General features: G+C 38.6%; 2 protein-coding genes across 3 annotated transcripts in view; one reads left to right on the top strand and one right to left on the bottom strand.

The window, feature by feature from the left end:
• The window catches only part of WDR70 (WD repeat domain 70), a 369437-nt gene that overhangs the window by 271963 nt on the left and 71767 nt on the right, over positions 1-25707 (bottom strand). Inside the window, exons 6-7 of the mRNA XM_006889538.1 lie at positions 18528-18587; positions 11452-11585 (exon numbers count right to left, since the gene is read on the bottom strand). Coding sequence (XP_006889600.1) covers positions 11452-11585; positions 18528-18587 — 194 coding nt within the window. The remainder of the gene's footprint in view (positions 1-11451; positions 11586-18527; positions 18588-25707) is intronic.
• On the top strand, positions 24892-25437 carry LOC102852643 (ADP-ribosylation factor 1-like). Of its 2 annotated transcripts, XM_006889537.1 has the most exons (2): positions 24892-25248; positions 25306-25437. In XM_006889537.1, the coding sequence occupies exons 1-2, from the start codon at positions 24892-24894 to the stop codon at positions 25435-25437; spliced, it is 489 nt and encodes a 162-aa protein (XP_006889599.1). The 2 variants fall into 2 exon arrangements, with proteins under 2 accessions (XP_006889599.1, XP_006889598.1); XM_006889536.1 differs by having other exon boundaries at positions 24892-25437.

Here is a 25707-nt window from a genome sequence, read left to right as displayed (position 1 = left end):
ATTGTCCAACCCATGATCTGACAGCTTGTATCTTAAGCTTTCTTGGCTTCTGTGATTCCAAACACGTCAACTGCTGACATTTTTTTTCTTTTGACCAGTGTCTCTTAAGTTTAGTTGTACTGTCTCCAAGGTAAGGTGACGTGTCCTGTAGAACTCCTGTGTAGATTATGTTTTCCTTTCTGGCCCGAGGGCCACAGGCCGGTTTTTCTGTGTACCTGAAAGATGCCTCCTCTCTATTGTCTGAGGTGACTTTCCCTGGTGCGCAGCTTCCCGGCTTCCCTTCCGCCCAGGAGCACGTTCTCCTGCCGGTGGACCCCACAATTAAGAAAACAGAAAGGCAAGGCTGTAAGGAAGTATTTGGATACAGTGGTTGTTATGTGTTGTCAACTCAGAACAAATTGTAGCTAACCGTCCAGCCGGTTTTCAGAGGCTGTAAATTGCATGGGAAGAAACTGCCCATCTTTTTCCCAAGGAGCTGCTGGTGGGTTCAAACCACCAGAGGGGCATCGCCTTTGGGTTTGCAGCACAGATTTTCATAAAGGACCACACCAGAGCTCGTAAATATACAGTCACTGAAAACTCTATGGACCACATATTACTCTGACACATGCAGGGTCCTCATAGCTCAGAATCAACCGGACAGCAAGTGTAAGGAACAGAGTCCTTATGAGCAGTAATTGCTATGAAGAACTCAGCCTAGCTCTGTATATGTTAGCTGTAATTGTGACAATTCAGTATGTTTTTCTTCCATCATTGTTTCCCAGAAGGAGCTCTGCGGTGAAGGCATTCAGCTACTAAGCAAAGGCTCAGGGGCTCAAAGTCACGAGCGACTCTGCAGAAGAAAGATTAAGCAGTCTGCTCCCGTAAAGATTTAACGCTTCAGAAATCACACAGGCAGTTCTGCTCTGTGCTACAAGACTGGAAGCCAGAACTCACTCAACAACAGTGGGTTTGGGGTTGATTGTCAATCACTCACCATCAATATGAGGGAGAGAATAATTTAAAAGTGATATATGATAGGGTATTATAGTTATCACAAGAGACCAGAATTAAGGCTGCACAGTGGAGTGTACCTGGGGCAGTGGGAGGGGTGCGGGTAGACTGTATACCAAAGAAAGAATTTTTCTTTTACTTTTTCAAAGAGAGGAGCAAACTGGGGGCAGGGGGTGTGGCCGGGAGGGAGGACTGGGCAGGGAGAAAAGAGCAACAATGAATGAATGGAAATCCAAAATCTCTGTAAATGTTCATTAAAATTATTAAAATAAAATTTTTAAAAAAATAATAGAAAAAAAAATACTGACAGTTTCTTATTTACCTTCCCAGGACTGCTTATATACATGTACAAGCAAATAGTATATACTATATGTTCCAAGAATGGGTTTTTTTCCTTCCTCATTATATGATGTTTTATATTACTTATAAAACATTAATTTTATTAATTAAAAAAATATTATTTATTATTATGTTCTTTCCCCCTCCTTATTGTATCTTGAAAATTTTTACACAGTTTAAGCTTTTCTAAATGTTTTAAGTCAATGTTTCTCAAATTTGAATGGTAAAAACCTCTCAGGGAAAGACAGGAAGACTTTCAACAAGATGGACTGACACAGTGACTTTAACAGTGAAGTCAAGCATGTTAGAGATACAAGACAGCATAGGACAGGGCAGGGTTCAGATCCATTATTCATAAGGTTGCTATGAGCTATAGTTGACTTGACAGCACTTAACAACAAACACAACTTATCCAAATTGATGAGAAAACACAGAAAGTCATTTTGTGGTTACCGAGAGCTGGGCATGGAAATGAGGAGTGACAAATGGAATGAGGTTTCTTTTCTGAGAGATGGGAGTCCTCAGCACACAACTCTGTCAATTTACTAAATATTACTGTCGTATGCCATCAAGTTGGGCCTGACATATAGTTGACTCTCCAGAGGGTTTTCAGAGGCTTTAAGCGGGATGGGAGGAGATTTTTTTTGCCCATTTTTCTCCCATGGAGCAGATGGTGGATTTGAACCATGTGCCTTAGGGTTGGCAGCACAAACTGTTACCACTAGGCCACCAGAGCTCCCTAAATATTATTAAGAGTTGTGAGTTTTTAATGTAAATATCTCAGGAAAGCCTTTTCTAAGTGTAAATTTAAAAGACTAAAAATTCATTTTCACTGAAGATCTTGTTTGCTAACCCATCGTCATTTAGAATGAAACCATTTCTTTACTGTGAAACATATTCATTATCTAATTCTAACCTAGAACCCAGATGTGCCCTGAGATCAGCAATTAATGGCCATGAATTGTCCACCACTGCACATGCCTACTGTACTGTAGTCCAGTTATGACTCAATTCTTCCACCCATTTTCTGTCAGAAGTACTTTGAAAATTTTGGTCATATGACATTTTATGACAAAATAGACTTTCATCTAATGCCAAAGCATCTTTTATGAATGAAGCATGGCAAAGCAGCTATGGGCACACTTTCAGAAGTCAAGGGAATTTAAATACAAAGGGAAATAAGGAAGGGATCAGTGGCAAGCCGAAGGATTATGAAAGAGAAAAAAACAAGTTTCAAACAAATGAAAATCATTTCTGAAGCCCTAAAAATATGTCCGCGAACCACAGATTGGAAGACTATTACAAACTGCAAAGTTTCAAATGTTTCCTTGTAAAATTTCACACTAACTGCTACACACTGATGCTGCTGTTTGGTGCCTTCAATTACACAACTAAGCAATTTATAACAGAACAAAACACTATCTGATTCTGTGCCACCCGCACAATGTGTTTTGCTTAACCCACTGCTGCCCATCAGTCAATCCATCCCACTGAGGGCCTTCTTCATTTGCACTGACTTTCTATTTTACCAAGCCTGTTGTTCTCAAGACACTGTCCTCTCCTGGTAACATGCCCAAAGGATGTGAGATGGAGCTTCTAACTGTCCTTTCTTCTAAGGAGAATTCTGGCTGAATTTCTTGCAAGACAGATTTATTTATGCTGTTAGCAGTTCTCTTTGCCAAGACCCTAGTTCAAAGGCATCAATTCTTCTTCATGCAGCTGAGAAATTCTAATTAGTATCAATTCTCAAAAACACATGGGGAAGTTATCACTTAATGCATACTGAAAACAATTTTGTCTTTAATATTTGTTAAAATTCTGAAATTTAAGTTTCTTTTACCATTAAACAAATAATTTGAAGCAAGATATATCTGGTAAAAGAAGTAAAAATTATTTAAAAAGGTTGTTAGGGAGGGAGGACAATGTGCATGAATGAATACAAACCATCTCGTAAACCTTCACTAAAACAAAAAAATATTTTAAAGGTTGTTAACATTTGATACAAATTATTAGCAAACTATTTAAAATGAAATTTTGTGGTAATAAAAAAAATCACGAATAATTATCTTTGAAAGTGAAGATAAGTAACTAAACATTATCACTTAGATCAACAATGACTGGGAATAAATTAAGCAACAATTACTTGATTAAATTCTCTTTAGAAATGTAAGTAAAACATGGTTTATAAATCTCTGATAGTTAACTTTTTGGTCAAAAAATCAGAAGCCTAGGATAAAGGGATAAAGTTTATTTTCCACAACAAAGAAGTTCTTTCCATCTTGCTCTGTTTTAACTTTGATGCCAAATGCAGGCAATTCTTCCTTGGATGATGCTGATATTAATTCATTTCATTTATCATTTTTCATTAAAATAACACCAAACCTCCAACAACATGGCTGATATTTTCATTAGCATAGTATATTAACTATGAGTAATCACAAAAGAACAAATTTTACCGATATCTCCTCAGATCAAAAATCACTGTGTAAATAATAGATGCACATCAACTGATCAATTTCTCTTCTTTCAAGGTCTGTTCGTGACTAGTCTGTTCTGCATCTGTTATTCAGTTCATCTATAGACAGCAAAACATGTAGTTACAGCTTCTCCTTGTCCCCAGTGATAAATCCACTCGCCATTTTACAAAAATAGATAATTCAAAGAGGCAGACTAATTAATAAGGACAAAAACTTTCAAATATATGCAGAAGCATTCCACGTCTTGGCATGTGCTCTTAAGAAACACTCATATTACACACAAATATAATCAATTCTTCAGTCCTTTTTATAACTGAATAAAAAGAGAACACAAGTCAATAGCTTTACTAGATATACCCAAAGAACAGTATTTAAAAAGAAAAATAAACAAACTCTATTTATACATGAAAATGTTCATGTTTCTTAAATATACAAATTGAAATATTTAGACATAAAAGTTTTGGTTATAATTTACTTTCAAATAGTTCAACAAATTTAAAAACAAATTAAGTAAGAAATTAAAATTAATTCTAATTAATTAAACAAAATTAAAAGCTAATTAAAATAACAAATTAAAATAAAAATGGTTATAACTTTCACATAAAAGTCAAAGAACAAAACAAAAACCAAAACCTCTGCTGTTGAGTCAAGTGCAACTAACTCATCAAGACCCTCCATCAGGTCTCTAAGCTACAGAACTATACAAGAGACAACTACCTGTCTCCCACACAGCAACTAGTAGATTCAAACTGCTGACCTTTTCATTAGCTGCCCAACACACTACACTGTTCACTGGCACAGCTCCTTAGATAAATGGTTGTTGTTGTCATTATGTGCCATTGAGTTGCCTGTGATTCATAGCAACCCTATGTACAACAGCTCTGAAGCCTGCCCTGTCCTGAGCCAGTCTCACTGACTCCAACACACCAACACCCACTGCCCTGGTTACTCTATTAATCCATCTTATCCGGGGTCTCCCTCTCCTGTGCTGTCCCTCCATTCTCCCAAGTATGATGCTCTTCTCCAAGGATCAGACCCTGTCACCACTTGCCCAAAGTATGTGAGATGGACCTTGAAAATCCTAGCCTCCAAGGATAAACTTGGTTTCACTCTCTCTAAGACAGACCTATTTGTTTTCTTGGAGGTCCATGGTATGTTCAAGACTCCTCCAGCTCTACAACTCAAAGGCATCAATTCCTTTTCTATCATCTTTAGTCATTTTCCAGCTCTCTGATGCATAGCAAGTAATTGCAAAAAACATGGTCTGAATCAGGTGCATTTTAGTCCCTAGACTGACACTGTTGCTTCTCAGTACACTGAAAGGGTCCCTGACACCAGATTTACCTTATGCAATACATCTTTTGATTTCCTGACTGCTGGTACTCAGAGTATTGATTGTGGAACCAAGCTAGCTGTAACTGTTAACAACCTCAATCTCTTCTCCATCCGTCACAGTGCTGCCAATTGGCCCAGTGGTGAGATCTTTTCTCTTTTTGATGCTGAGCTTCAATCCATATTGAAGATCACAGTCCTTGACCTTCTATAGTAAGAGTTTCAGGTCCTCCTCAGTTTCAGCAAGCAACATTATGTCATCTGTATGTCACAGGTTGTTAGTCAGTCTTCCTCCTACCTTAATAGCTATTATTATGTTATGGCTACATTCTCTTAGTTTTCACAACAAAAAATGAATTATATATTATATATAATATATATATTTACATAACGAAAGAGCTGTTGGATGACATTGTGTGGCCACGAGTTTTAAAGGGTTTTCAAATTGCACAGGAGGAAACTGTTCATCTTTCGCCCTAGGGAATAGCTGGTGGCTTCAACCACCTACTTTTGAGTTGGCAGCACAAGCCCTTACCACTACACCACCAGAGCCAGAGATTTAAAATTATACAGTGATAATTATTTTCATCAAAAATACAAGCACATTCCTTGGAGATTACCAGTGAATTGTGACTAATGTTAAAATTGCTCTCAAGATTTAAATTAGTAACATTCGCATCATATACGAATTTTGCAGTCAGAAATTGACCAAATATACAATTAAGATGTAGCAATGATAAGTAATGACTGGGATGTAAAAAATTGGAAACAAAAAAGAAACAGTATTCAGAAAGTATGGAGTTGGTGACATAAATGAGGCAGGAAAGTGAAAGACTAAAATGTCTAATTAAGTAGGAGGGGGGAAGTTTTGGGGAGGAAAAAAGGATATAATAATTATTTAAGTTAATATTTAAGAATTCATCATACTAATTCAGAGCAGCATGCTAATATTTCAAATCACAAGAACTATTTTAGTTATTACCATACTGAAGGTACTCAACTTTAAAATAAGCGTCGCCCTCTAGCTGATGAAATATATGATATAATCATTTAGAGACTACTCAAACCTTTCCTAAAGACAGCTCAAGAGTTATGACTTTCAAATTTACCAATTAATATGATTTCTTTTGTCACATGAGCAGAGACACATAATAAGCTCTTTTGCTATGTAACTGTGGATGCCAGAAAAATTTGATGCTTCAGAGCTAATTCTAATCCAATGGAGACATTTACTATCAAAATATTTATTAGCATGTAAGAAAAAACAATCCTATGATCTGTTCTGCAGGCTTGAGAAAAAGCACATCCAAGTACTCCAATCACAACTACCATAAAAGATTGCTGGAAGCAAACACAAACATCCAGAGAAACTGACCTCCTCATGTGTTGATAAAATCCAGACATCTCAGGTGGCCACTGAGATGAGCATAAAGCATCATCCCTAACTGTTCAGATACAGGCTTAACTGATTTTTACATCCAGTTTACACAAGATGGAAAACTGGCCTCCAGGAAATTTTAGCTAATCTACTGAAGAAAAAATTCAAACCTCGAGTTGCTATAATCAAGGATGCTTTAGGTAGAATATTAAATGATCGAGGAAGTATTAAAAGAAGATGGAAAGAATATACTGAGTCACTGTATCAAAAGGAATTGGCAGACAGAGAATTTTATGAAACAACATATGATCAAGAGCCTATGGTGATGAAGGAAGAAGTTTAAGCTGCTTTGAAGGAAAAAGAAAAAAATAAGGCCCCAGGAATAGATGGTATACCAATTGACGTATTTCAGCTAACAGATGCTGCCCTGGATGTGCTCACCAAGTTGTGCCAAGAAATCTGGAGAACAACCACTTGGCCAACTGACTGGAAGAGATCTGTATTTGTTCCCATTCCAAAGAAGGGTGACCCAACAGAGTGTGAAAACTATAGAACAATGTCATTGATTTCACATGCAAGCAAAATTCTACTGAAGATTATCCAAAAACGACTGGAACAAGACATCAGCAGAGAACTGCCAGAAGTCCAGGCTGCGTTTAGAAGGGGTCGTGGTACTAGGGATATTGTAGCTAATGTTAGATGGATCTTAGCTGAAAGCAGGGAGTACCAGAGGAATGTCTATCTGTGTTTCATTGACTATGCAAAGGCATTTGACTATGTGGATCATAACAAACTGTGGCTGACTCTAAAGAATGGGAATCCCAGAACACTTGATCGTGCTAATGCGAAACCTATACTTGGACCAAGAGGCAGTCGTCAGAACAGAGCAAGGAAACGCTTCATGGTTCAAAATTGGGAAGGGTGTACGCCAGGGATGTATCCTGTCTCCATACCTTTTCAACTTGTATGCAGAACAGATTATCCGGGAGGATGGGCTCTATGAAGAGAAATGTGGGGTCAAGACTGGTGAAAGATCTATCAACAATCTGTGATATGCAGATGATACAACCCTGCTTGCTGAAACTGAGGAGGACCTGAAGCGCTTGCTGCAGAGGGTCAAGGACTTGCAGCCTCCAATATGGATTGAGGCTCAATGTCAAGAAGACAAAGATTCTCACCACTGGGCCAATTGGCAGCATCAGGATGGATGGTGAAGAGATTGAGATTGTTCACAGCTTCAGTTTTCTTGGCTCCACAGTCAACACTCTCAGCACCAGCAGCCAGGAAACTAGAAGACGTATTGCCATGGGAAAGTCTGCTGTTAGGGACCTCTCTGATGTACTGAAGAGCAATGGTGTCTCTTTGGAGACTAAGGTGCATCTGATACAGGCCATGGTCCTTGCTATCACTTGTTATGCACCAGAGAGTAGGACAATGACTAAGGTGGATAGGAGAATTGATGCCTTTGAGCTGTGGTGCTGGAGAAGAGTATTGAGGGTACCATGGACTGCTAGGAAAACAAACAGATTCATCCAGGAAAGGGTCAAACCAAGTTGCTCCTTGGAGGCAAGGATTCTAAGGCTCCGTCTAACATACTTCGGACATGTTTCAAGGAGAGACAGGTCCTTGGAGAGGGACATCATGCTCGGTAGGGTGGAGGGACAGCGCAGAAGGGGAAGGCCCCCCTATAAGGTGGATTGATTCAGTGACTGGGGTAATCGGAATGGGTGTGTCGGAGACGGTGCCAGAGTTTAGGGATGTTGTACATAGGGTCACTATGAGTTGCAAGCAACGATGGCACATAACAGCAAAAACAACACGTATCTTAAAAACCTTCAAATATTATCAACAAATGTTCACATCTAATACCCATTACTAAAATTAACAAGATAAAAGTTCACCAATAAAAATCTATTCTTATTATCCAATATGCTAAAAGATCACATATGGTCAAAGATAGCGCAAAAATGTTGGCCTTTGGCAGCAACATATCAAGTCATTTAAACACAGATTAAGACTGGAGTATTGGCTTCCCATAAATCACTCACACACCGGTACTATAGCAGAGCATCTAAGGCAGTGTCTTCAAATGACCTAGATAAGGAAATTATTTCTAAATTAAAATACTGAAGAACACAACAAAAGACACAAAATGTCTTTGTTTTCATTTTGATAATTGTTTCTTCCCACACAAACACTTTCCTTCATTGACACAATGTTTCATACTATCATTCCCATATACTGTGTTTTATAAAACTAATCACCATAGGGCTCGCCTACCATTACCCGATCTTTTCAGGTTTCTGCAGGATCTTTCTAATTTCCCTTACCCCCTTCCCTACACTCACCAAATTGTGTAACCTTGAGATTTTGTCCTTACCCATCCTTACACAGGAATTAAAGAGAAGCATTGCACTGGGAAATATACACTTAGGGACCTTTCCAAATTATTGGGTAGTAGTAACTTCAGTTTGAGGATTAAGGTGTGTCTGATTCAGGCCATAGTCTTTCCGATTACTAGTTATGCATCTGAGACCTGGACAATGAATAAGGATGACAGAAAAATAATTGACGCTTTGATCTGTGGTGTTGGAGAAGAGCACTGACTATCCCACAGTGTTCTTCGAAGGCAAGAATGAGAAGGCTTTGCCTCACATACTTTGGACATATTGCTAGGAGGTGCTATTCCTTGGAGAAGGACATGATGTTGGGAAGGGTGGATGGTTGGTGAAGGAGAAGACCCTCAACCAGGTGGACTGACAAGGCAACTGCTGCAATGGACTTTGGTGTGTCAGGAAGTGTGAGGATGGCGCAAGATAGAACAAGGTTCAGATCTTTTGTTCATAGAGTCACTACAAGCTATGCTTGACTCCACAGCACCTAAGAACATCCTCATACAAATGCCTTCAAAGCACAGGTTATCACCTAGTTAATACAGACTCATAATGACCTTCCACTGAGTTTTTGAGGAATAAGATCTTGAGGGGGTTTTTTCCTTAAGATCTTCTACAGTTGGATCTATTTACTTTTATTTTCCTTTACTCTTCAAAACAAAGATATGGTGCATGTGAGAATGTCTATTCTTTGCCCCTCTCCTCACACTTGGTTTCTTTTGAAATTATTCCACAGCACTCTATTTAGGTCTTATTTTCTTGTTTGTGTCTCCAGAGGTCTCTTCACCCTTTCTTGAATCTTCTGCTCAGATGATGGTGAGTGAAGCAACTCAATCTCATAAAGAGAAACACTGCATAAAAGTCACTACTGCAAAAATGGAAGGTTAACTAATTAGATAGCCTAAATGTCTAACCACAATCAAATGGACTGAGAAACTGTCATACATCCACACAATGGAATACTACACAGCATGCAGAAACAATGATTTTGAAAATTACTATATAACTTGGGAAGGACTGGAGAGTATTATGCTAACTCAGTCCCATAAGGACAATACAGTACAAGACCACTGTTGAAGAAATAGAAAGATAATTAGCAAAATGGGTACAAGGATCCAAGAGGGGAAGGATAGGAGCAGAGGGGTGAGGTTGGGCAGGTGGATAAATGAAAGGGTTGTACAATCTGATAGGTAGAGGGAGGGGTGGGTAAGGGAAATGGGAAAGATCAGGTGTTAAAAACAATGTATACAACCTTTGTTAGCAACCTAGTATAAAATAAAAATCTATTTTTTTTTAAAAAAGGGGGAGGGGATTGGCAAGGGAGCAAAAAGTGAGGAGGGGTAGGGATCACTGGATAACAGAGTTTAGTGGGCAGATGGGGGGGTGAAGGAGTGTGAAAAGATTCAATGGAACTAGAGATAGGATGATAATGGGCATAGGTCAATGGTGATACACAATGGAAATACACAGAGAGTACATAAATGAAACACAGTTTTAAGAAGAGCAGTTCTGCTCGGGCCCTGTCTCCTTTGTGTTGCTTTCAGGCACACAACCTCTTACAAATCCTTTGCAGTGACAGTATGCATTCAACTTTTTGCTTATTTGTGCTTTTTGATTCTTTTTTTTTTTTATTTGAGCGATTCTTTACTGGAGGAAACGACCCATCTTTCTCCTGCACAGCAACTAGTGAATCTGAACTACTGATCTTTTGATTAGCACATAATGAACCACATTATCAGAGTTCTTTACTGAGACTAAAGTAAAGACATTTAAGGCTCATTTAACTTTCATTTTAATAATGATGGCAGTATACTTAGTGCATTTTACTGTAAATCATGATGGTTAATGTTACATGTCAACTTGTACGTTTATCTCTGGTTTGAGAAACATTACATAATCTTCCTTTCCTCCATTCTATAATCTGATGTGAACAGTCAGTCAATTAGAAGAGACATTTCTTTGAAAGTAGATCCTGTATCTAATTCATATAAACAATCTGGCAAAATTTGCTCTCTCTATCTCGACTGTACATCTGCTTTCTCATCCTCCGACAGCCAGGCCCTGGGATCTGAGCCAGCTGCCTGCAACTCAACTTAACAGATTTTGGATTTGCCAGTTCCTGAAACCTCTCGAGCCAGCAGTCTGTTGCTCAGATCACAGACTTTGGACCTGCCACCATATGCAATGATGTGAAATAAATCACTAGTTGTTGTTGTTGTTGTTATGTACAGTAGAGCTGAAATCAACTTACAGCTGACCCTTGAGCTGCTCTTCAGAGTTAGTCAATCACACAGGAGAAGACTGCCAATTTTTCTCCCACGGAGCAGCTGATGGATTCCAACCACACGTCTCTGGGTTGGCAGCACAACATTTTACTATCAAGCCACTGTAGCTCCCTAAAACTCTATAAATCCTTTTACATGCATTTCATTTGTTTTGTTCCTCTCAAAACCCAATCAAAGACAATCCCTATATAGAATTCAAATGACTTAAGCACTCTATTTTCAAATGTAAAGATAAGAAGTTACTCAATACATACCACTCACAGGGCTGAAGAGATCGAAATGCCTTAAAAGAAGCATCCATTCCAGCAAAATCCCAAAATTTAACATCATAGTCGTAACCTCCAGTTACCAAACGAGCACCTGAGGGATCCAGACCCAAAGCAGAAACCTGATTTGAGAAAAAAAATTCATTTGGATAAGAGCTGCAGATAGTCACAGGCACTGGGCACTTAGGCCACCTAATGTTTTTACTTCTAAAATGTAGGTGTGGATAGTACTTTCTATATAATCTGACTTTTTATATCTTCTCTTTATTTTTAAATAAAAAAATATGCTTTTAATTTCCAGGTTTTGTTCCAACTAGTCAATCATGTGCTGTGAATAGTTACCATTGCAATTAAATGTGACAAAGTTGCTTTAGTATAGTAAGAGAAATTTGACACAAGTAGCTCAGCTTTGTCAATAAACATTCTTGAGGAAACTTGTTTAGTTGAACTGTAACCAAATGAAGATATTATATACATAAAATTACAAAAATGTATAACTCAACTGAATTTATAAGTAGCCTTATAATAACACTCACATGTTGTTGTTGTTGTTGTTGTTAAGTGTCATCAAGTCAACAATGACCCACAGTGACCCTGTGAATTACAGATCTGAACCTTGACCTATCCTGCACCTTTCCCCTTTCTCATCGTTTCTGACATGCTCAAACACACTGTTACAGTCATTGTCTCAACCCATTTTCTTACTGGTCTTCTTCTCTTTCTCTTTCCCTCCATCTTTCCAAGCATGATATCCTTTTTCCAAGCACTGGCTCCTCCTCCAAAGAGGTAAAACCAAGTTTCACCATTCTTGCCTCAAAGAAGCACCCTGGTTGGAATTTCTCCAAGATATATTTGTTTATTCTTTTGAAATTCCATTGGATCTTCAGTACTCATCTACAACACCATAACTCAAAAGCAACCATTCTTCCTCTGTCATCTTTATTCACTGTGTAACTTTTAGATGCACAGAAACTAAATTAAAAGACTATGGCTTGTATCAGTGCACCTTAGACTATAATCTGCTATCCTCGCTCTTTAGCACTTTGGAGATGTTTTTCTTTTTTGAAAGTTTAATGATAATACTGGCTTTGCATTCATTCACACATTCATATAGACATTTTGTTTTATGACATTAATTACATTTTGTTAATGTAATATATTACAATGTTCACACCTTTAGTTTGCTTGGCTCCACAGTCAACACTCTCGGCACCGACTGTTGTTGTTATGTGCCACTGAGTCGCCTGCGACTCATAGCAACCCTATGTGCAACAGCCCTAAACCCTGCTCTATCCTGTGCCAATCGCACTGCCTCTGACACACCCATCCCGATCACCCCAGTCACTGAATCAGTCCACCTCACAGAGGGCCTTCCCCTCCTGTGCTGTCCCTCCACCCTCTTAAGCATGATGTCCCTCTCCAAAGACCTGTCCCTCCTTACAACATTTCCAAAGTATGTCAGATGAAGCCCCAGAATCCTTGCCTCGAAGAAGCAGCCTAGTTTAACCCTCTCCAGGATGAATCTGTTTGTTTTCCTGGCAGTCCGTGGTATATTCAATACTCTTCTCCAGCACCACAGCTCAAAGGCGTCAATTCTCCTTCTATCCTCCCTAGTCATTGTCCAACTCTCTGATGAATAACAAGCGATTGCAAAGACCATAGCCTGTATCAGACGCACCCTAGTCTCCAGAGTGGCACCACTGCTCTTCAGCACTCTGGAGAGGTCCCTAACAGCAGACTTTACCATGGCAATACGTTTTTTGACTTCCTGGCTGCTGGTGCCAGGAGTGTTGACCGTGGAGCCGAGCAAACTGAAGCTGTGAACAATCACAATCTCTTCGCCATCCATCCTGATGCTGCCAATTGGTCCAGTGGTGAGAATCTTTGTCTTCTTGACATTGAACCTCAATTCATGCTGAAGGCTGCAGTCCTTGACCCTCTGCAGCAAGTGCATCAGGTCCTCCTCAGTTTTAGCAAGCAGGGTTGGGTCATCTGCATAATGCAGATTGTTAACAGATCTTCCACAAATCCTGACACCACACTTCTCCTCATAGAGGCCAGCTTCTCAAATAATCTGTTCTGCATATAGGTTGAAAAGGTATGGAGACAAGACACATCCCTAGCGTATGCCTTTCCCAATTTTGAACCATGTAGTGTTTCCTTGCTCTGTTCTGACGACTGCCTCTTGGTCCAAGTATAGGTTTCGCATTAGCACAATCAAGTGTTCTAGGATTCCCATTCTTTAGAGTCAGCCACAGTTTGTTATGATCTACACAGTCAAATGCCTTTGCATAGTCAATGAAACACAGATAGACATGGTTCTGGTATTCCCTGCTTTCAGCTAAGATCCATCTAATATCAGCTACAATATCCCTAGTACCACGACCCCTTCTAAACGCAGCCTGGACTTCTGGCAGTTCTCTGCTGATGTGCTGTTCCAGTCATTTTTGGATAATCTTCAGTAGAATCTTGCTTGCATGGGAAATCAATGACATTGTCCTATAGTTTCCGCACTCTGTTGGGTCACCCTTCTTTGGGATGGGAACAAATACAGATCTCTTCCAGTCAGTTGGCCAAGTGGTTGTTCTCCAGATTTCTTGGCACATCTTGGTGAGCATGTCCAGGGCAGCATCTGTTAGCTGAGTATGTCAATTGGTATACCCTCTATTCCTGGGGCCTTATTTTTTGCTATTTCCTTCAAAGCAGCTTGAACTTCTTCCTTTATCACCATAGGTTCTTGCTCATTTCATTATTGTTATTTCATTAAATTCTTCTGTGTCTGCCAATTCCTTTTGATACAGTGACTCAGTATATTCTTTCCATCTTCTTTTAATACTTCCTGGGTAGCCAAAAAATTAAAAGATGTATTGCAATGAGAAAGTCTAATGTTAGGGACCTCTCCAAAGTAGTGAAGAGCAATGGTGTCTCTATGGAAACTAAGGTGCATCTGATACAGGTCTTTGCTATCACTTATAATGCATCAGAGAGTTGGACAGTGACTAAGGAGGACAGAAGGAGAATGATGCCTTTGAGCTGTGGTGGGTACCATGGACTGCTAGAAAAACAAACAGATTCATGCTGGAGAGGGTTAAACCGGGCGGCTCCTTGAAGGCAAGGATTCTGAGGCTCTGTCTAACATTCTTTGGACATGCTGGAAGGAGAGACCGGTCCTTGGAGAGGGACATCATGCTCGGTAAGGTGGAGGGACAGCGCAGGAGGGGAAGGCCCTCTATGAAGTAGATTGATTCAGTGAATGGGGTAATCGGGATGGGTGTGTCAGAGACAGTGCGATTGGCACAGGACAGAGAAGAGTTTAGGGCTGTTGTACACAGGATAGCTATGAGTCGCAAGCAATTCAACGGCACACAACAACAACAACATTTTTTTTTTAAATTTTAATGAAAGTTTACAGAGACTGGATTTCCATTCATACATTGCTGCACACTTTCCTCCCTACCCACCCCTCCCCCCCAGTTTGCTTTTATCTTTGAAGAAAAAAAAATTCTTTCATTGTTATACAATCCTTTGCCCCCAAGTCCACTTTACTATGTAACTCTTATTCTGGATTCTTGTCATGAAAAGAATACCTAATCATATACTGCTTTTAAACAGTTCTCTCTGTCATCTGTTTCAATGTCGTGTACATTATTTATCCCTTCTTTTTCTTAAGTTCCCCCCAACCCCGAAGTCAGTCCCGTTTTAAAACAGTGGCACTATGCAGTATTTGTCTTTTTGTGACTGAGATATTTCACACAGCATAATGTCCTCCAGAGTCACCCATTTTGTATAATATTTCACGAGTTTCTTGTTTTTCAATGCAACATTATATTCCATTGTGTGAATATACCACAGTTTCTCTATCCATTCATTTCTTAATGGGCACTTGGATTGTTTCCAACTATTTGCTATTGTGAAGAAAGCCGCAATAAACATGGGTGTGCATATATCTGCTTGGATGGTCATTATGGTTTCTTTGGGATATATTCTCAGCAGTGGAACTGCTGGGTCAAATGGTATTTCTATCTGCAACTTTTTTTTATTTTATTTGTGTGTGTGTGTGTGTGTGTGTGTACCATCAAATCAGATTTGACTGGTACAGGAGGAGATGGTTCCTCCTTCTCCAGCAAAGCATCTGGTGGATTTGAACTGCACACCTCTGTGATTGCAGTGGAGATCTGCAACTTTTTAAGAAAGCACCATACTGCCTTCCATAGTGGTTGCATCATTTTACAATCCCACCAGCAGTGAATAAGGGTTCCAGTTTCGCCACAATATCACCAGCATTTATTGTTTGTTGCTCTGTTGAATTTTGCTATTCTTACTGGGGTGAGATATCATGTCATAGTTGTTTTGATTTGCATCTCTCTTAGAGCTAGGGATTTTGAGCACTTCTTCATATGTTTGTTCGCCATCTGAATGTCTTCTTTGGTGAAGTATCTGTTCGTATCCAGTGCCCATTTTGCAATGGGATTGTTTATCTTTTTGTGGTATGGAGATATTCTTGATAGCAGATTTTCCCAATGCCACATGTCTCTGATTTCTCGACTATTGGTACCAAGGATGTTGATTTTCAAGTAAGATGAAATTGTTGACAACTTCAATCTTGTCTCATCTATTAGAAGATGCCTAGTGGTCCAGTGGTGAAGATTTGTTTTCTTGATGTTGAGATGTAATCTATATAAGTCTGTAGACTTTGCTCTTCTACAGCAGGTCTTTCAAGTCCTTTTCACTCTCAGCAAACAAGATTGTGTCATCTGCTTAATGCTGATTGTTACTGAGTCTTTCTCCAATCCTGCTGCCACATTCTTTTTCATATAGTCCAGCTTCTTGAATTATCTGCTCAGCATACAGACTGAATAGGTACGGAGAAACGAAACAACCCTCACATATACTTTTCTTGATTCTAAACCAGGCAGTATTTCCTTATTTTGTTTGGACAAATGTTTTTTGGTCTATGTGTAGATTTTGCTATATAACAAAATATAGTAAAAGTTATATAATAAATGATACAGTAAAAGTTATAGTAGAGACTACACAACACTTATATTGTTGTTGTTACATATCGTCAAGTCAGAACCCACAGCTGGTCCTGCAGTGGGTTTTCAGTGGCTGTAACTCACATGGGAGGAGACTGCCCATCTTTCTCTCACACAGCAGTTGGTGGATTAGAACCACTTGCCTTTGAGTTGGCAGCACAACTCCTCACCACTAGGCAAGCAGAGCTCCCACTTCTTTGTCTTCTTCAAGGTTCCAGAGCATAAACACTGATAAAGTTTACCTATAATATTCTTCTATCCTGTAACTTTTTCAAGGTCCTATTCTTAAGTGAGTCACTGTTCATCAGTTATCTTTACCATTCTGTCAACATAGCCTATCCTTGGATACACAGCTCACTCAGAAGGAAAGAACTGCAACAGGAATATTTAATGATAGCCACGTATGAGATAATGAAGAGACCAAAGTTTGATATAAAAATAATCATTTACTTTAATAAACAGACTTTACAACTCGTTGCCTCCATGACAGTCCATGGCTGTAAATCACACAGGAAAGGCTTGCCCATCTATGGAACACACCATTAGAGTTCCCATCTTGGAGGGTTTTTTTGGTGGTTGTTTTAATTAGTCTTTCAAGAAGCTTCAGACTTTGATAAATAGTAACAGAATTAAATGTATTAATTTTATTGGATTTTTAACACATTAAGGAGCTCTGGTTGTGTGGTGTTTAAAGTGCTTGGCTGCCAACAAAAAAGGTCAGTAACACAAACGCTCAGTCACTGAACGAGAAAGACGGACCAGTGTGGTTCCATCAAGATACACAGCCTTGGAAAACGTACAGGGCATTTCACCCAATCCTATTAGGGTTTTAAACTAGCTTCTTGGTAAAGCTAGTTACTTGACATAATAGAGCTTAGAAAAAAAATTTTTAAGTATTCAAGTAGTCTCATATATACTCCACAGACTCAGCTTACTCTCCAGTCTGTCTTACAACCATAGTAAAGAATTCTTTCAACTTACTACAGATAAGAACTAACTCAACAGCATCTAACAACAGAATTGTCACTAGACTATAAACTTATAAAAGGTGGAAAATGTCTTCCTACTTATTTTTTCATTTTGTATTACAAAAAGGTGGGGGAGGACCAACATTGTATTAGAATCAAAGTGAAAGTTCTAATACCTAATATATACTTTATATAAATTATATATTCAACCAAGTGAAAGTCTATTCATTTAAAAAATAATAAAAGGGAAATCTAAATAATCTCAATAATCTTTTCCATTTGAAAAGTCTCTAACTATATGGCCAATCAGAAATAGAAAATTCTGTTCTTCGAGCAACAAGAAAAAAATTCAGTGAACTTACGCTAATATCCACCTAAAACCAGAACAAATCTAGAAAAAAGCAGTTTTCATTAAAAGGAAAAGGCAAGGCAACTTTTTTCTTTAAATCTTACATTCAACTAGTATTCTTAATAGTTTTCAATAACATGTATGATTTTAATTTACATCTCACAAAGCTTGTATCATTAACACATAACACACACTTTAAAACTAAATAACAAAAGTAAATTTTATTAATTAAATATGATCAGTAACAATGAAAAAGAATATGCAAATAATAAAACACTATAATCTTAGAACAACAAAGTGATTGCTTAATTTTCATTCTTTATCGTAACATTCATCTAAAAAATTAATAAAACCAAGGCCATTTATTGATACAGAAATTAAGCCAAGGGTGAAAAGACATTTTCCCACAGCACAAAAAATAAAACTGTATTTGAGTTTCAATTCTTTCTTCCATTTGTAATGTTCCTATATCAAAGAAAAAGAGATTTCAACGCCAACAACAACAATGACAATAATAAGTGTTCCTATTTTAAATAGCAAAGGTTATTTTAACTGAATAGAAAAGCAATCATTCTCTTTCAATTCTTTGATGTGTACAACTTTTGCAACATCAGCTGATTACAAAATTAGCCTGAACAGAAACGTGCCTTATTAGCTCAATTTTTCATGAAAGATTATTAAAAGAAAATAAGGAAAATTCTTTAAACTTACTGTTTTTGTGCCATGCTTCAATGTTATCTCATGTGAGTCAGGAATCTTTTGGACAGGATTCTGCAACAAGAAAATTCCATGACATCAATGAGTAAAATAGGGTATTGGGGCAGGGATGAAAGACTGCGTGCCACATTTACAGGAAATACAGTTTTTTTAAAGTGCATCAGTAGCTTTTTAACATGAGCTTAAAAATGAACAGGAAAAAAGTACAAGGATGTCTTATTTCTACACTTTCAGACTGACCAAAAGGGAGTATTGGGAGTAAAGAATTTAACATTTCCATAAAATCTAAACTTTCTGGAACCACTGAGGCTGAGTGACCACCAAAGTACTGCCCTGAGATAATTTTTCAACCCAAACTACCCCCTAAAGTCATCTTTAAACCAAACTACGGCTTAGCTAATTAGGAAAGAACGTCTGTCTTGGCCATGGTCATCCTTTAAGGAATTCTTCGTATGAGGTCAAATTAACAACAGCAACTTAAAAAAGTTAAGCAGACATTAGGGGGCAGTGAGTTTATGTTACTGGTGGTAGAAGAATATGGAAAAGGATTTCAAAAATAGTTGCATAACTTGAAGAATGTAATTACTCAATTGTGAACTATGTTTTAATGTGGATATTTTCATACACACACACTCTTTTTTAAAAAACCATTTAAATCAACAACTACTCATGTATCTTGCTCTCACTGCCATGGAGTCAGAACCAACTCATAGCTGACTCTATAGATTTCCAAAGGCAGCAAATCCCATGAGCATTGACTTCCCATCTTACTCCAAGGAACAACTGGTGGCTTTGAACCATGAACCTCTGGGTTGGCAGTACAGCTGCATACCAATGAGCCACAAGAGCTCCTGTCACTGGATTTTAGAGATAGTCGGAGATTGTGCATCTTTCCTTTGCAGAGCCACTGGTGAATTCAAACTGTCAACGAGGTATGGCATTGGGGTTGACATCACAACTCACCACAGACTACATGGACTATAATCTTTTAATTCCTATATGATGTTATTGTTATGAGAATTATGGGATGTATCAAAAACTTACACCAAAGTATCCAGAACAAAGTTATAATATTTTCCATTTGTTAAAAAAATTAAGCATATTTTGATGCTTAAGGTAAAAAATCATGGAACTTTTTCTAAGTAATTTCTAAAATTCCCTATTGTAGAAACGAAAGCCTTTGACAGATAAAGATAAATGAATGGATTAAATCATCATTATTAATTGAAAATGGGATCTAACTTCATCCTAAAATTATAATTACTGATAAATGTAAACCAAAATATTTTACATAAAATTATTTCTCTCGTGATGTCTAATAAAATTAAACCGTAATTTACATCAAAATTTGGTTACATGTTACTATATGTAATCTTATGGTTTTCTTTAATCAAGCCTGAGAGAAAAAAATCCTACAAGAGACAGATAATAATAAATCATGATATTAATAAATTTGAGCATTGTTTAACATACTTTAATATTTAAGTATAATTTAAGGTCTGTGTAAAGTTATCTTTTCAGCATTTCCTTAACAATAATCAACAAGGTGTTTCAAAATAAAAAATACTGTCTTTTCATCTGGGGTTTGCAAACTTAACTTTATCTTAAGAGTGAGGGCCCTTCAGTCTTTCAGACCCTGGAACAGTAACTGAGCTCACTTGGTTTTGGACAACGCCATTCTACAGCTGAGCGGCAATTCCCCTCCTTCTGCTCCAGCCAACCCTATTCTTCAGCCCCTCAGACACAGCAGCCCCATCCTCTTTGCTTTAGACAGAGGAAGAGACTTTGTCTCCATCCTCCTGACATGCCTGAATGGCAGCCAGAACATTGGTGAAGATTTTACTATTTGAAAACTAGGAAGCCATGGTTCCACACTTTGAGAAGCCAGAGTTATGGCCTTACTCTTTGAGATCCTTGGAGACCCTGTAAGCCATGGTTCCACACTTTGAGACCAAGGGGTTTTAGTCCTATCCTTTGAGATCAAGTCACTTCTGCCTCCCATGCTCTAATGTCTTTGGTTTTTACTTCCTAATTCCATGACCTCTTGGCCTCTCAAATCTCTTGGGCAGCTCAACAGCAACTGAGACTGCTTAAATACAATCAAATACCTCATGGGGATTGATTCTTTGGTTTAAAAGTTATGGGTCATAATTTCATGGAAAATTCAGTTAATTGGCCTAATAACATATTAAGTGCTTCCTTTCTACTTTCCAGTTCAGTTGGGCTGCCAATCCAAAGGTAAGTGGTTTAAATCCACCAGCTTCTCCAGGAGATAAAGATAGGCAATCTCCTCCCATGTGTTTTACTGCCTCTGAAAACTTGCTTAAGGGTCAGCTATGAGTCTGTTCCAAGCACGTCCATAACAACCACAAATTCATTGCACAGTGCCTGGAGCCTTCAAAGCTTGCAGGTGGCCATCCAGAACATGATAACTGGTCCCTCTTCACCTAAAGCAACAGAGGAAGAAGGAAAGTCTGGAACAGAGGATATGGAATGTGTGGTTACCGAGCAGCTGCTTGCTTTGTCACGAGAACAGAAGAACTGAATGGTGCCAGGATGGTGAATATTTTTATCAAAGATTTTATAAAAGAATCCTGATCAAGGGAGCTCTGGTGGCCTGGTGGCAAGAAGCTGCACTGCAATCCCAGAGGCGCACGGTTCAAATCCACCAGATGCTCTGCCGGGAAAGGAGGGGCAATCTCCTCCTGTACCTGTCAGATCCAATTTGATGGTACACACACACACACACACACACACACACACACACACACACCATAATAAAAAAAACAATAATAAATAAAAAAATAATCCTGATCAAATGGAAAGAAGAAGAAGAAAATTCAAATTCTCATAGACTCCAGACTTTTCAGAGCCATGGAGGCCGGAAAAACCCTCAAACTGTTTCCCTGAGATAACCCTTAAACCTTAAACCAAAAATATTGTCTGAGTCTTCTTAAAACCAAACAACAATGTAGCTTTAGATAGTAAAAACTTCCTGCCTTGAGCATTATTCTCTTTAAAAATCTACAATAGAATAAACAACATAAATTCTGGAAATCCATAAATGTCCCAATGTCTACAATGTTGAATAAACGAAATGACAATTTTGCATTTCAGATTGCCCATCCTTTTCCCACAGAGCAGCTGGTGGATTTGAACCGCATGCCTTCAGGATTGCAACACAGTTTCTTGCCACTAAGCCCCCAGAGTTTCCCTAATAAGTGCTCCAATGTTCACAATGTTCATCAAACAGAACAGTAATTTTTCATTTATTCTCAAACTTTAGATTAATACTTTTGCCGCATAAGAAGCACAGGTTCTATCCATCAGATAAGCCTGGTAAAAGAGAAGTAGGGGACAATTGAAAAGCTCCAAAAAATGGAAAAGTTTCAACCCAAATGCTTTTCTCTCTCTCAGGCTGATAAAATTACATACCTAGTTCGTGCATAGGGTCGCTATGAATCATCTATGACTCGATGGCACTTAACAACAGTGAAACAAAGAGAGCTCTGGTGGACTAGTGGCAAGAAGCTGCACTGCAATCCCGAAGGCACGAAGTTGGAGGTCACCAGCTGCTCCACGCAAGAAGGATGGGCAAGCTCCTCCTATGCCATTAATTACCTCTGAAAATCCGCTGGAGGGTCAGCTATGGGTCGGTTCCGACTCCACAGTACCCAACAACAACAGTGAAACAAAGGTCAGCTTTGTTTCAGACTTTGCATCTGAGAAAGCACTGTAGTCTACAACTACATCACTAGGAGATCACAGGACTGTGTATCAGAAATTGGTGAAAATTCCTATATCAGGAACCAGGATAGAATAATAAAAAGGGAGTTTGAGCATTTTGGTTTCTTTTCAACCAAAGACATTTTAGCTTACCATTTTGTGGAAACCCATTTTAAAGATAACAATATTCCAAAATAAATTCAAAATAATTTTAAAACACAAATTTTGTACTTTCGCTTTGATGAATATTCTAATCCACTGCTCCCTCTATGGCTGACATTTATAAACAATAAAAACCAATGCATAAATGTTTCATTGTCTTGCCAGAATAGGGAGAACAGTTCAAATGTTTCTCTTTGAGAAGATTCTATGATATTCTGTGTCTTATTCCATAACTAACTACTTTTTCATCCCTCAGCAAATGGAAACAGTGTCAGCAAAAAGCTGGGAGTTAAATTATTTCATTTAATTCAGTTCAGAATGTGCCTATATATAGACAATTTCTGACATTTAAAGAAAAGGCTTGCCAGGATACAGAACAATTTTGTATTTACATTAGGAGTAAATTAAATATTTAAATAAATGTTGTTTACATTTAAAGGCCAAGTTTTACTGGTAATCACGTAGGATATAACTCATAAAAAGGCCATATAATTGGCACAACTAAATCATCTAAAATAGTAGCCATCCATCTTTTGGCTACGTATCACTTGATGGTGACTGTTCTTTTTCCAGAACTTTTACTGATGACTTTTTGAAATATGGCTTAGTGTGAAATTTGCTGTGATGGTAAACTATTTTCAAGATTTTCTTGCTAGGGGACATCATAAACCAAAAGACTTCAATGAAGCTATTTATTACCAGAAGTCATCACTGGGACCACAGTCTTAACAGAAGGGGAGAAAATGAGGCCCATTTTTGTTTTGGTTTAGTTTCAAATGCCAACTAAAGGATTATTTCCCAGGCTCTTTGGTCTACCTCCAATAACAATGATAGCAAGCATAACTGTAATAGCATGAACAATTCCATCTGATGTACATCCTTCACAGCCTTTTCAAAAGAATTCCAAATCAGAAACAACCTTTCTGGAGTAAATGTGCCTTCAGTTACAAAAGTAGTATATATGTGGTATTTTACACTATAACGTTATGTGTTGTCAAGTTGCCTGCAACTCATAGTGACCCTCTGTACAGCAACTCTGAAGCCTACCCTGTCCTGAGCCAGTCTTGCTGATTCCAACACAATATATACCATAATAGTCTAAGAAAAAGATCTGTAACAAAGTAGCTGGGAGTTGTGAAGAGCGAGTGGGGGATGGCCAAACTTGGAAAAGAGTGTTATGATCTCCCAGGACCCAGTGGGTGACAATACAACAGGCAAACAGAATTGGAATCTTTCCTATTATGTTAGTGCAACTCTGGCAAACCAATTATGAGTTAAGTTAACATGAATTCATTTCTCCATTCACACTTAACAAGCATTTATTATTTGACTATAGTCATAATACAGATTTTAAAAGACCAATAAGAAAGCCTCGGTTCAGTCCCATACAGTCAAACAGCCTGATAAAGCAGAAGGCAAACAAAAATGCTACAGAGGCTTCAACAAACATACACAAAGTGTTCAATGTTCGATTTTATCTTCTTGCAGAACATATTAGAAAAGATTTCCTTTAAAACAGAGATGTCTGACATGCCTAGGTCTAAGTGGGATGTAGTAACATGAGTTTTGTCACTGTCTCTATTACAATATTTTCTTGCCTGGCTGTAGTCTAAACAGTTTGGCAGAATAAATGGCAGTAGTCTGTGTGTGAAGTAGAAACCAGAAAGGTTATTAGGAAGCAGATTGTATACAATGGAAATTTAACCTATAAGCAATAATCATGTCTTAGATAAAACCTGACTTTCTTTAAAGTCATGAGTACTTCAGTACTTGAGGGTCGACAAGAAAATGACCGATATGTTTGACGTCCTGCAAATTGTACTGTCAATACCTACTAACTGAGGGAAAATGGATTTATTTCAAAAAGTTTTCCCTGAGAATTCCGTTTGGAATTATATTTGGATACACTAGTATTTGGATTGAAGAGATAATTTTATTATAAACAATATTTGGCGACATATCTGAAAGAAGAAATAGACTCAAAACAGTAGTTCTTTAAATACAGCATGACCTTTGACTACCATGGCTGTACTAGCAAGTTCACGGCTTTTTAAATTATCAACAGAATTATAAATGGATATATTAAAATAATTTAATTTGTTGCATCTTAAATATAAATGTATTAAAAATTTATCTATTTATAAATGTACTGCTTTTTTGCTGTTTTTGGAATTAAGGGAATGTTGTGACACATTCCTCTGTGTGGTTGGCAATTCTTGGAATGGCTTGAACAGCACACAGCAATAACAACCTGTTTATAAAGGCTCCTAGATAGGTCTATTTTTATTATTTAAAACTACTGGTGGGCCCAGTTACCCGGCGTCCCCTGCGGCAGCAGGGACTGACGTGGCCGCCGTCAGAGCCGCCATCTTGTGGGAGCGAGACCGACGCGTGGCTCTGAGCAGCAGCAGCAGCCGCCCGGCCGCCAAGGGGTGTCTCTGGCCAGTGTTGATTTCACCAGTCTGCAAGAATGGGGAATATTTTGGCCAACCTCTTCAAGGGCCTTTTTGGCAAAAAAGAAATGCGCATTCTCATGGCTGGACTGGATGCTGCAGGAAAGACTACTATTCTTTACAAACTGAAGCTTGGTGAAATAGTAACCACTATTCCTACTATAGGTTTCAATGTGGAAACTGTTGAGTACAAAAACATAAGCTTCACCGTGTGGGATGTAGGCGGTCAGGATAAGATCCGGCCCCTGTGGCGCCACTACTTCCAGAACACGCAAGGTTTGATCTTTGTGGTTGACAGCAATGACCGGAAGCGTGTGAACGAGGCCCGTGAAGAGCTCATGAGGATGTTGGCAGAAGACGAGCTCAGGAACGCTGTCCTACTAGTGTTTGCTAACAAGCAGGACCTTCCCAATGCCATGAATGCCGCTGAGATCACAGATAAACTGGGATTGCACTCCCTTCGCCACAGAAACTGGTACATTCAGGCCACCTGTGCCACCAGCGGAGATGGGCTTTATGAAGGACTGGACTGGTTGTCCAATCAGCTCCGAAACCAGAAATGAGCCGAGACCTGTCCTCTTCCTCTCTGCCTCCTTTCCCTCCTCCTTCCTCTCTCCACCCTCTGCTTTACTCTCATGTGGCAAACTGTGCGGCTCTGTGGTGTCGAGTGCCAGAAGCTGTCTCCATGGGTTTGGTCACAGTGTGTATGCACCATGCTGTAAATGTGGCAGACGCAGCCTGCAAACAGGTTTTTTATTTAATGTAAATAGTTTTTGTTTCCAATGAGGCAGTTTCTGGTACTCCTATGCAATATTACTCAGCTTTTTTTATTG

Source organism: Elephantulus edwardii, unplaced genomic scaffold (assembly GCF_000299155.1).
Source record: "Elephantulus edwardii isolate Elephantulus edwardi_28Jun2011 unplaced genomic scaffold, EleEdw1.0 scaffold00079, whole genome shotgun sequence".
Classification (NCBI taxonomy): domain Eukaryota; kingdom Metazoa; phylum Chordata; class Mammalia; order Macroscelidea; family Macroscelididae; genus Elephantulus; species Elephantulus edwardii.
Note: the sequence above shows the minus strand (reverse complement) of the source record. Positions and strands in the feature narration are given on the sequence as shown.

Excerpts from the sequence above, each read along its gene's own strand:
- LOC102852643 (XM_006889536.1), top strand. The coding sequence starts at position 24,892 with ATGGGGAATATTTTGGCCAACCTCTTCAAGGGCCTTTTTGGCAAAAAA.